Below are 12,960 nucleotides of genomic sequence, written 5' to 3' on the forward strand. Positions count from 1 at the left end.
GCCCCCACTGCTTAGGAAATCTGTACACAGCTTTGGCTAGGGACTTGCGTTTTTCTGACTGTTGCTGCCTAATTACTGTTGTAGTCTGACTGCTGTCTGTTGTCTGCTGCCTGCTGTCTGCTGCCTGCTGTCTGCTGTCCGCTGTCCGCTGCCTGCTGTCTGTTGTCTGCTGTCTGCCGTCTGTTGTCTGCTGTCTGCTGTCTGCTGTCTGCTGTCTGCTGTCTGCTGTCTACTGTCTGCTGTCTGCTGTCTGCTGTCTGTTGTCTGTTGTCCGCTGTCTGTCTGTTGTCTGCTGTCTGTTGTCTGCTCTCTATTGTCTGCTCTCTGTTGTCTGCTGTTGTCCGTTGCGTCTGTAGTCTATTGTCTGCTGTCTGTTGTCTGTGGTTTGCTGTCGGCTGTCTGTCTGTTATTTGTTGTGTCTGTAGTCTGTTGTCAACTGTATACTGTTTGTCTGTTTTTTGCTGTCTGTTTTCTTTTGTGTCTGTTGTCTGCTGTGGTCGTGTGGTGTATTTCTGTATGTTGGTCTGGGTCAGACATTTGACCTTTGCGGTAACCAATGGTGATGCATGCTGTGATGTCTGTCAACCAAATGATTTGTACAAACTGTTAGTGAACCTTTTGATACAAAGCAACTGTTGTTCATTGAGTCTTTTACACTGCTTATGCAGCTTATTCGCCTTCTTCAAAAATCAGTGTGTCAGTGGAACAAACAGCAACAATGTTCTGAACTTGCTCATTTGCCAAGTGACCAAGGAAGTGCACTTCAAGAAGTGGCTTCTCTTTGAGCATGGACTCACTCAAAATGCCTCTTAATGATAATGTCAGTGACAGTGGTAATGTAGCACCCGTGGGCTTAGCCGCAAAGGGTAGATAGGATGCTAGCATCACTCCGGGTCCTTAAGAAGTGAACACACTAAATGACTCACGAAGGGAGTTTGTGTCGGTTGAATAGTTTAGCCTTTTTAATGCCTTTTATCATGAAGCAACATTGACAGTAATACAAAATAGAAGTCTGGAAAATAACAAACAAAACCAAAAAGTCCTTTGTAGCTGGATTTCCCAGCTACAGAACTCCTTGGGAAAGGAGTTGTGGGATTGGTTGATCAAGGATGTCTAGTTCAGGGGGGATATCCAGATATGTGTGTTTCTCTAATCGTACTACTACCCGGGTAGGTTAGTGTGTATCTTATCTGTTGTAACGAACAAACTTTGTATTGCATGAGATCACAACCTCTTTAGTTCAAAGCGAACGCCCCCATTGAAGAAACCAGCGTTAGTAACAGCAACAGGGAGACGTTCAGGGTGCTGGATCCTGAAGACAACAGAGCATGAACGTTGAACTAGGGTGCTGCTGCTTTGAGCTGTTTCCCTTTTCTAGCGGTGCTTGTTCAGCAAGTGATGTGTTTTCTCTGGGTTGTGTTGCTCAATGCCTCTGTATCTCATCATGTGATCCATCTTTACACATACCTGCATTTGTAAGAAGCCTGCACTTTTAACATTTATTAGGATTTCCAAGTAAAAAGACACAACCTATATACTCTGAAAAGTGAGCCTGATTGGTGAACAGAAGTGGAAACCAGATTGAGTCAGATAGGCGTGTATCGGTTCTGCTCAGCGTCGCCCTGCAGGCAGACGATATCTTTGGTAGAAGGAAGCACCTTGAGATTACAGCGCGTTCACATCACAAGTCGACCGCAGGTGAGAGACTTTTATTTCTTTACAGTTACCTTGTTTTAAATCTTAAATTTAGGGATAACCTGACAGAGCAAAGAGTTTTAAGAGGATTCAGGATACAGCTTGTGATGTAGTCTTACTAAATAAATAAAACACATCACCATATGTACTAAAAGCGTCTGCTAAATGCCTTAAATGTAAATGTAATATGTCTTTAAATATGTTGAAATCTAGCACCAAATTGTCGAGATTTTGAATAGGTCTTTGACTGACTTTAATTAATCTAAACTATTAAAATTAATAAAATGCAAAGGATTAACTTCACGCAAAATGGGTGATTACGCATTTTGATCAATGTTTAAATGCATCTTTAAATGAAATGATTAATCCTAATATACTATATATTTTACTAATTTAGAGGTTTTAGTAGTGAACTAAGGTATTTCCCAGAACAGCTTATTGCGCCTGACCACAGCCGAATAGGCAGCCTGCGGCCTGGCTTTGTGGCTCTTCAACTGAAACTCTATAGCAGAACTTACTACATGACACACATTAAGCTGAAGCTTTTTACCAAAGCGCCTTACAATACGTGCATTCAACAATCACAAGCCAAAAAGTACAAGAAAATTTGCAAAGCAACTGCTTTAAGCGCTACATTCTAGAAACACGAGATAGTGTGTGTGTGTGTGTGTGTGGTGTGTGTGTGTGTGTGTGTGTGTGTGTGTGTGTGTGTGTGTGTGTGTGTGTGTGTGTGTGTGTGTGTGTGTGTGTGTGTGACCCCTGTCTGTAAGAGATTAAAACGTTTAATTAAATGGTAAAAGGAAGTGAAAGCGTTGTTGATGGCCTGGTGACGTCTCAGGTTCCCTGGAGGATGTTCGTCCGTGGGCCCGCAGCCGGTCAGATGGTTATGCTGATAATCCTTCTGCCTTTTCTGCACCCGCTGGGAGGAGTTTTGGGTGAGCGGACCGGCCACACCGCGCTATTATGCGCTGCATATTCACATTCAAGTACTCATTTCACAAGCACCTTAAAATCACCCTGAATGTAGCAATTTGCACTATTAAAAAGCTGGACACTACTGTGCAATACCGTTTACCTCAGCTGCTATTCTTATTTATCTGTATTTTTTATCCTTATTTGTTATTTGTATATTTTATCTTTTTTTCTTTATATAATTTTTTTTTACCTTTCTTATATATTTATATATAAATTTAAAATGTTCTTGTAAATCCCACCGTCTGGATTGCATTTAAATTTCGTTGTACCCTGTGCAATGACAATAAAGAGATTCTGATTCTGATATTAGCTGTGTTCAAAATCGTTCCCTATTCACTCACTCACTATTCCCTATATAGTGTTTATGATATAGTGCACTTTGTAGGGAATGAACAAACGAGAATTCGGACACTACGCTGAACATTTCTAAGCAACCGTATGTTCACTCAAATTCTGGGTATTTTATGTCCACTATATAGTGAATGAAATTAACCGCTGAGAATTCGAACACCACTGCAAAATGGCGTGCACCCTGTATAGTGCAATACATCCGTGATAGGGAACGATTTCGAACACACCTATTGTCTCTGCTGCTAAAGTCCCACCTGTGTGTGTGCCAGGAGCCAAGACGTGTGTCCCCAAGTCGAGCTGCAGCGAGTGCATCCAGAGCCCGGGCTGTGCCTGGTGCTTGGCGAAGGTGAGAGGGTCTAGCAGTCCCCCAGCAGGGCTGGGACATCACAGTCCGTCACAGGGTCTTTCTGTTGGCTCGACGTACGGACAGGACTCACAGGCGTCATTAGTGGGGCTGGATCCTGAATCGAGGTGAAGGCGTCATTAGCATGCTGGTTCTGCCACATGTCGCTTGAGAAGCTCTGGCAGTTTGTTTTGTGGTTTGGGCTGTGAAACATGTATACAGATGCACACCCACACAAATCCACACACACACATACACACACACACACACAAAGACACACACACACACAGACACACACACACAAATACACAAATACAGTGGGGCAAAAAAGTATTTAGTCAGCCACCAATTGTGCAAGTTCTCCCACTTAAAAGACGAGAGAGGCCTGTAATTTTCATCATAGGTAAACCTCAGCTATAAGAGACAAAATGAAAAAAAAAATCCAGAAAATCACATTGTCTGATTTTTTAAGAATTTATTTGCAAATTATGGTGGAAAATAAGTATTTGGTCACCTACAAACCAGCAAGATTTCTGGCTGTCACAGACCTGTAACTTCTTCTTCTTTAAGAGGCTGTTTACCTGTATTAATGGCACCTGTTTGAACTCCTTATCAGTATAAAAGACACCTGTCCACAACCTCAGTCACAGTCACACTCCAAACTCCACTATGGCCAAGACCAAAGAGCTGTCAAAGGACACCAGAAACGCAATTGTAGACCTGCACCAGGCTGGGAAGTCTGAATCTGCAATAGGTAAGCAGCTTGGTGTGAAGAAATCAACTGTGGGAGCAATTATTAGGAAATGGAATACATACAAGACCACTGATAATCTCCCTCGATCTGGGGCTCCACGCAAGATCTCACCCTGTTGGGTCAAAATGATCACAAGAACGGTGAACAAAAATCCCCGAACCACACGGGGGGACCTAGTGAATGACCTCCAGAGAGCTGGGACCAAAGTAACAAAGGCTACCATCACTAACACACTACGCCACCAGGGACTCAAATCCTGCAGTGCCAGACGTGTCCCCCTGCTAAAGCCAGTGCATGTCCGGGCCCGTTTGAAGTTTGCTAGACAGCATTTGGCTGATCCAGAACAGGATTGGGAGAATGTCATATGGTCAGATGAAACCAAAATAGAACTTTTTGGTAAAAACTCAACTCGTCGTGTTTGGAGGAGAAAGAATGCTGGGTTGCATCCAAAGAACACCATACCTACAGTGAAGCATGGGGGTGGAAACATCATGCTTTGGGGCTGTTTTTCTGCCAAGGGACCAGGACGTCTGATCCGTGTGACGGAAAGAATGAATGGGGCCATGTATCGTGACCCCAAACACACCACCCGGGCAACGAAGGAGTGGCTTCGTAAGAAGCATTTCAAGGTCCTGGAGCGGCCTAGCCAGTCTCCAGATCTCAACCCCATAGAAAATCTTTGGAGGGAGTTGAAAGTCCGTGTTGCCCAGCGAAGGCCCAAAAACATCACTGCTCTAGAGGAGATCTGCATGGAGGAATGGGCCAAAATACCAGCAGCAGTGTGTGAAAACCTTGTATATACTTACAGAAAACATTTGACCTCTGTCATTGCCAACAAAGGGCATGTTACAAAGTATTGAGATGACCTTTTGTTATTGACCAAATACTTATTTTCCCCCATAATTTGCAAATAAATTCTTTAAAAATCAGACAATGTGATTTTCTAGATTTTTTTTTTTTCATTTTGTCTCTCATAGCTGAGGTATACCTATGATGAAAATTACAGGCCTCTCTCATCTTTTTAAGTGGGAGAACTTGCACAATTGGTGGCTGACTAAATACTTTTTTGCCCCACTGTACATACACATACATGCATACACAGACAAATATATATGCATAAACATACATATATATACACATACACATGCATATTCGCATACAGATACATATATGCATATATTATTATTATCAATCTGTCAGTACCAGATTAGCGGTTGAGTTTTAAACTTGTTAACGCGGCGAATATATTAGGAGAACTATCGAGACCCAGATCAAATGACCTATAAACATGCGCATTCATAGCGGCGGAGTCAGATGGAGGAGATGAAGAGATAAACAGAGGGGTGAATAACATTGATGTCACGCTTTTTACGACGCTCTGGTAGTAAAAGCTCTGCTTCATTCTAATGGTCGCCCCCCTTACTGAACGTGGATCTGACCTGGAGCTCCGTCCAAAGAGAGAGTCGTTGATCCAGGAGTCCCAGGGTGACTCTGTTCCTCTCGTGGTCTCTGTGGTTCCAGGGCTTCCTGCAGGCCGGGGAGCCCAGCGAGAGGCGCTGCGATGCCAAGGAGGCGCTCGCCAGCAGAGGCTGTGAAAAGCCCTATCTCCCTGAGACGGAGGAGCCACTCCTCATGAAGGACAAACAGCTGAGCGCTACTGACAACATTATCCAGCTCCGACCACAACAGATAGACTTTCATCTCAGAGTGGGTGAGTACGGTCGTCCCAGAAAACACACCAAAATGCTAAATGTTTTTTTTTAAGTTGTTTATGTTTTAAAAAGGAGGGATGACATAGATAAGGCTGCGGGCCTTGTGTTTCGTCCTTGCCAAGTTGTCTATTTCCTTCATGCTTTTCTTTCAACGGATCTCAGGAGTTCCACAAACCTTCAAGGTGTCGTTCAAGCGGGCCGAGGGTTACCCCATCGACCTCTACTACCTCATGGACCTGTCCTTCTCCATGGGGGACGACCTGGACATGATCAAGAAGCTGAGTCAGGACATGGTCAGCACTCTGCGGGGATTCACCAAAAACCTGCGGATAGGTGAGCTCCTGGTTCTCCAGATCTCTAGACTAGGTAGTCCCGCCCATTCCGCCGGCGGTTTGAGTTCGCCCCGCACAAGGGTCTGGAGAAGAGCCATACATTTCTCTCTGCTTCTGATCCGTTTTCGCGGGAGCCAATCACCAAGCTGGCTTTTCCCCTTGGCGCGCTATTGGCTGGTTTAACACAATGACGACAGGTAAGCGACGGCAAGCAGCCAATCGCGTACAGAGTCAGTTGAACTAGGCCCGTTGATCATGCCTCTTGTGCTGAAGAAAATTCTCCAGACCAACGTGCAATCTACGATTGATCTTGGTCTGGCTTTAGCCAGACTACCAGATCCCTGCTTTGTGACGAGACCTCGATGTGAGACTCCTGCCTGCTCCTTTATTTTAGGATTTGGGTCCTTTGTGGACAAGGTGGCGTTGCCCTACGTGAGTCAGAGGAAGAGGATGAGGAGGGATCCCAGTCCGCACCGAGGCACCAGCTGCCAGCCGGCCTTCAGCTTCCAGAACCTCCTCAACCTCACAGAAGACACTGCGGCCTTCGAGAAAAAGGTCATCGGGCAGAAGATCTCTGCCAACCTGGACTCACCCGAGTCAGGCTTTGACGCCATCATGCAAGCCGCGGTCTGCAAGGTAACGCACAACATAAGACATCACATCATCCACATCACACAAAACACATCACATCACACATCACATCAGTTAACGCATGTCACATAACACATCACATTACATAACACATCACATCACATATCACACCACACATCACACCCGCTGTCCCATGAGGGCTTCTGGGGGCCCTCTCCCCCCTCTCCTCCTCTCCCTCCTCTCCCCTCTCTCCTCCTCTCCCTCCTCTCCCCCCTCTCCTCCTCTCCCCCCTCTCCCCCCTCTCCTCCTCTCCCTCCTCTCCCTCCTCTCCCTCCTCTCCCCTCTCTCCCTCCTCTCCCCCTCTCCCCCCTCTCCCTCTTCTCCTCTCCTCTCCCCTCTCTCCTCTCCCCCTCTCCCCCCTCTCCCTCTTCTCCTCTCCTCTCCCGCCTCTCCTCTCCTCTCCCTTCTCTCCCCTCTCCCTCCTCTCCCTCTTCTCCTCTCCTCTCCCCCCTCTCCTCTCCTCTCCCTTCTCTCCCCTCTCCCCCCTCTCCCTCTTCTCCTCTCCTCTCCCCCCTCTCCTCTCCTCTCCCTTCTCTCCCCCTCTCCCTCCTCTCTGGTCCCACTCCATAGCTGTTTGTTTACTTCCTGTGTTTCTGTGGGCAGGATGTGATTGGCTGGGACAATGGGACCAAGATCCTGGTGTACACGTCTGACGACACGTTCCACATGGCGGGGGACGGGCGTCTGGCCGGCCTCAGCGAGCCTCCAGACGGCCACTGCCACCTCTCCCCGAGTGGCCTCTACGATGGGACACGATTCGTAAGCGGCCCTCAGCGTTAGTGATCGACCGATATATCAGCCGGCTGATATTATCGGCCGATATTTGCGTTTTTTATGTGTATCGCATCTGCATTTTTTTATTATTCTTTTTTTTATTTATTTTTTTCCGCCATGATTTACAGACAGTTCAATAAATGTTCCTTTTTTAAATCGAGACTTGTAACATTTGTTGTCATCATTGTGTCATTTTTATGATGTAAATTGAGGGAGAAAAAGCAGTATCGGCTCTAAATATTGGCTCAAGAAAATCGGTATCGGCGTATCGGTTATCGGCTAAGGCTAATGGAAAGAAATTGGTGTCGTTATCAGCACTAAAAAATCCATATCGGTCGATCCCTACTCAGCATCAACGTTGTGTTTCCAGCAAAGGACCAGGCCAGCTTCTCTCTCCGGATGAACCAGTGTGATGTCTCTCTTCTCCTCCAGGATTACCCCTCCATCGGACAGCTGGCCCGGGTCCTCACCGCCAACAACATCCAGCTCATATTCGCTGTCACCAAAAACATTTCTGCAGCTTATGAGGTTCTCCCGGAGAGCGAACATTCAGAGTCGGTTGCTTCTCTTTATCATTCACTTTTTCTGTCTTAATGGTTTATCTTCTCCCTGGACAGGAACTGAGTAAAATGATCCCACAGTCTGTGGTCGGAGTTCTGGAGAGCGATTCCAGCAATGTGGTCGAGCTCATCATAAAAGCTTACAAGGTGCGTATACCAAAGCCCTCGATACACAAACAATACCTCTGTCATTGGAGGCCAGGCGGCCCTCTACGAATCAAGCATCTTACATTACGAACAACCAAGGAGTTAAGAGCAAGTTAAGAGCTACATAGAACGTAGACCAACACCTTCATCAGCCTGTGAAGCTCGGCTGACCTCTGTTGAAACTGTGTGTGTGTGTGTGTGTGTGTGCGTGCGTTTGTGCATGCGTGTCCATGCCTGCGTGCATGCGTGGGTGTGTGTGCGTGCGTGAGCACTTGTCACATCCAGGCAGCAGAGTGACCGTCCTGTGTTGTGTGTGTTGTGTGTTTGCAGAGCCTGTCCTCCAGCGTGGTCCTGGAGCACCATGGCGCCCCCCAGGGGTTGCAGGTGGCCTACCAGGCCCACTGCAGGAGGCAGCGCCAGGGCCCGCCCGGGCTTCGGCCCTGGAGCCAAAGAGCAGAGTGCAAGGACATCAAGATCAACCAGCAGGTGGGCCACACCTTGAGATCCCTCCCACTACTGACTGGTGTCCGTTAGGAGCCTTGTCTTCCTTTCCTCCCTTTCTTTCCCTGTTTCCTTTCCTTGTTTCCTTTCCTTGTTTCCTCTCCTCCCTCCCTTCCCTTGTTTCCTTTCCTCCCTTCCTTTCTTCGTTTCCTTTCCATTTCAAGAGATTTCTGCCTCCAGGTTGATTACAGTCCCTGGGGATCAAACCCACAACCTCCCTTCTGGTAATCCACCCTAACCACTAATCAATTATCCTCCAGGTAGATTAGTCCACACCCTAACTACTAATCAATTATCCTCCAGGTAGATTAGTCCACACCCTAACCACTAATCAATTATCCTCCAGGTAGATTAGTCTAACCCCACCCTAACCAATAATCTTTTCTCCTCCAGGTAGATTAGTCTAACAACCCCACCCTTACCACTAATCTATTCTCCTCCAGGTAGATTAGTCTAACCCCACCCTAACCACTCATCTATTCTCCTCCTCAGGTGGATTTCGAAGTCCAGCTGAACATGTCCAGGTGTCTGGAGCAGACAGAGTTCCACCTCTCCGTTCAGGGCATCAGTGAGCAGCTGAAGGTCACCGTGAAGATGAAGTGCGACTGCGACTGCGGCCCGGTAGAGAAGGAGTCTCCCTCCTGCAGCGGTCACGGCGTGCTGCACTGCGGCACATGCAGGTGATGCTCCACAACGCTGTTGTGTTCCCTGGGAGAAAGGTGAAGTCAATGTGCTGAACAGTACCCCACTGGGGGAAAAAAAAGCGGGATACTTGTCTCTACTGCATCGTTTTCGGCACCGCAGCGGTGGAACGATATCCCTGCCGATGTCAGGACCGCAGAGTCACTCAACAGCTTCCTCAAAAGACTCAAGACACACTTGTTCAGAGTTCACCTAGACTCTGCATATAGCCTCCCCCATTACCCGCCCATTACCCCCCCATTACCCTTGACCAGGGTGGGCCAAGGGTAAGAGGGGCCAAATGCACTCACCTTACGCACTTATTGTATGTTGCCACACATGTTGTACGTCCTGGCACTTAATGTACGCACTTATTGTATGCTCGTCCTTGCCCCTAAAATGAGTACTTACTTTGTGTAGCATCTTATCCTAGATATCTTTGTTGCATACAGGGAATGTTAACCTAGCTGTTGTTAGGGCTTGGCCCTTGTTTCTATCCTTACTGTACCGACACGATATAGGGTTTCTTTTTCTTCTGAAAAATGTACTTATTGTAAGTCGCTTTGGATAAAAGGGTCTGCTAAATGCCCTTAATGTATATTTGAATGTTTGTTTATAACTTGTTTGCACGGTTGCTGAGGAAGCCTGAACTCAAGCACTCCATCAGCATTCAAACTTCTGCCTGTGATTCCATTCATGACGTTGTGAACAGACACCTGGGACTCCAACCTGAGGCTGCTGGTGTTGTTGTTGGTGTGCGTGCTCCTGTGTTCACCTGTGTGCCGTGTGATCCTCAGCTGCGACCCGGGCTTCCTAGGCCAGGCGTGCGAGTGCCAGCAGAGTGAGGACCATATCTCTCTCGACGAGAAGTGCCGTCATGGCGGGTCCTCTCAGCTGTGCAGTGGCCACGGCAGCTGCGAGTGTGGCAAGTGTACGTGCCAGCACAGCTTCAGCGGGCCATTCTGCGAGTGTGACGACAGCAACTGCGCACAAAGCAACCAGCAGCTCTGTGGCGGTAAGAGAGCCCTGACCATGAGTCAGACAACAAGAACATTAATGCACAACCCCGAACGCACAGGAAGTATACATAAATACGCTGTGTCCATCGCGGTGAATACATGCACACTACATTGTGTTCCTCAGGAAACGGGAAGTGTGTTTGTGGAAAGTGTAACTGCTCGGCCAATTACGGAGGGCATGCCTGCGACTGCTCCATGCTCACTGACCTGTGCCAGACGGCAGGCAGACCCTGTAGCGGCCGCGGGGACTGTCTCTGCAACAGATGCGTCTGCAACGGCGGGTTTGACGGAGACCACTGCTCCCACATTCCCAACAACTGCACCAAATACGAGTGAGTGTGGATAGAAACTAAAGAAGGAAAGCTTCCAATCGTCCCGGTTTTCAGCGCAAACCATTATAAGGGTTAACGGTCTGCGGTGGAATCGGGACGACTGCAGCCATGCACCAACTGACTAGACTGGGTGCCTCTCTTGGGGGTCTGCAGGAAGTGTGTGATGTGCATTTCCAAACTTACGGAAGAGGGCGCTGGGCCCTGCGGGGTCCTCTGTGAGGGGGCAGAGTTGAGCAGGAAGAAGGAGCTTCAGGACGCCCACTGTAGCTTCCAGTCCATCCTGTACGACGTGACGCTGACTCCCCAGGGCATCGTCCACCTCCGCTATGCCGAAATGCCCAGTGAGCAATGCTACATTTTAATTTGTTTTTAAGTGCATGGACGTAGAAAATACAATAAGTGTGTAAAAGGGGTAAGGGGGAGGCTATGCAGAGTTTAGGTGAACTCTGAACATAATACTCTGAACGCAAACTAAAATAATATAAGTATCCAAACTGTTCTTATCATGGGCAGAATATGGGGCTCACACGCGTTCTGTAAGCTCCACATGTGACACATTGAGCTGGGTGTTGTGTGAATGATCAATGATATCATCCTTGGACCAGTTTCTATTGATAAGACTTTGGTGATCATCGGGAGCGCCGTGTCGGGCATCATCTTCATCGGCCTGTTGATCATCCTCATCAGCCGTCTGCTTCTCGAGCTCCACTTCCGCCGGGAGTACCAAAGCTTCGTCAAAGCCCAGCAGCAGACCAACTGGAAGGAGGTGAGACACAATGTTATGCTGCCATTATGCACCTGTTTATGTCTGATCACCTGTTTGTATGATCACCTGTCTTTCTGATCAGCTGTTTGTGTCTGATCACCTGTCTGTGTGTTATCACCTGTCTGTCTGATCACCTGTAAGTGTCTGAACACCCTTCCGTGTGTGATCACCTGTCTGTCTGATCACCTGTCTCTGTCCAATCCCCTCATGTCATCTGGTGAGCGTCTTTAAGAACCCTAACCTGTATTATAATTCTTTGTTTCAGACTCAAAATCCCTTGTTCAAAGGTGCCACCACCACTGTGATGAATCCCCTGCATATGGATGATGAGTGATCATTCAACCCAGCGAGCTGTTCTCTCACTCAATACACTCTGCAACATTTTCAAACAATTCACTATTTTGATTTGATATATATATATATATATATATATATATATATATATATGATTTTTCTATATTCAATTTTATTTTACATTTAGGTTTTCTTTCTGACTATTCCGTTTTTTATATGTATTTGTAAACTAGCCAGATTCATATTGGTAGGCTATGTAATATAAATTTTATTTTGCACTCATCATTGTATATGCATGATGAGTGATCATTCAACCCAGCGCAGTTGTCTCACTCAATACACTGCAACATTTTCAAACAACTCTCTATTTTGATATATAATTTTTCTATATTACATTTTATTTTACATTTAGGTTTTCTTTCTGACTATTCCGTTTTTTATATGTATTTGAAAACTACACAGATTCATATTAGTAGGCTATGTAATACACATTTTATTTTGACAATAAAATTGTAATTGACTTCTTCTTGTCTGGCTCCAAGTTTTTATAAATAATAATTCGTGAGCTGAATAGCTCGAACCACAATTAAAGCAATTAAAAAACACCAACAATTAAAATAAATGTCAAATAATAGATTGGTAAATTATTTGTTGGATTTCAACCACTAGCGGCGCCAGGATTTTGATTGTGGGTGGGCCTCCAGAAAACTGGATGGGCCAGTTAAAATAAGCCCAAAAAAAAAACCGGGTTCCCCTTCATCTCCGTTTCAGCGCCTTTCTGCGGCACTGAGGACAGCGACTCAGTAGCCTACCTGTGTGGCTCTTGTCTCGCTGTCCTCAGCTCAGAGCTGAAGCGGACAAAGACACACACCTTGGCAGTAAGCCTAACTTCATTTATCTCTTTTGAACGTTCAATACACAAAAAGACTGAAACTGAATTTTATCTTTGGAGGGTCTGTTTCTCTCCATTCATTTACCCAGCACGGCGCGCAGGGAACTGTCCAAAATTATTTAACTGTTTCTTATAAATTCAAAATGACAGAAGAACTGTATGGACATGAAATAAAAGCAGC

General features: G+C 46.4%; 1 protein-coding gene across 1 annotated transcript; it reads left to right on the forward strand.

Annotated features, from left to right (window-relative positions):
* The first annotated feature begins 1,312 nt into the window (after positions 1-1,312).
* On the forward strand, positions 1,313-12,408 carry itgb7 (integrin, beta 7). Its single transcript, XM_079747272.1, has 16 exons — positions 1,313-1,698; positions 2,534-2,630; positions 3,291-3,367; positions 5,640-5,829; positions 5,993-6,163; positions 6,557-6,798; positions 7,417-7,572; positions 8,020-8,115; positions 8,205-8,294; positions 8,625-8,780; positions 9,288-9,475; positions 10,274-10,491; positions 10,620-10,827; positions 10,981-11,168; positions 11,433-11,593; positions 11,859-12,408. Exons 2-16 carry the CDS (start codon positions 2,546-2,548, stop codon positions 11,925-11,927), a joined length of 2,295 nt encoding a protein of 764 aa, XP_079603398.1. The 5' UTR covers positions 1,313-1,698; positions 2,534-2,545; the 3' UTR covers positions 11,928-12,408.
* The last annotated feature ends 552 nt before the right edge of the window (positions 12,409-12,960 follow it).

Source organism: Pollachius pollachius, assembly GCF_949987615.1.
Source record: "Pollachius pollachius genome assembly, chromosome: 12".
Lineage (NCBI taxonomy): Eukaryota > Metazoa > Chordata > Actinopteri > Gadiformes > Gadidae > Pollachius > Pollachius pollachius.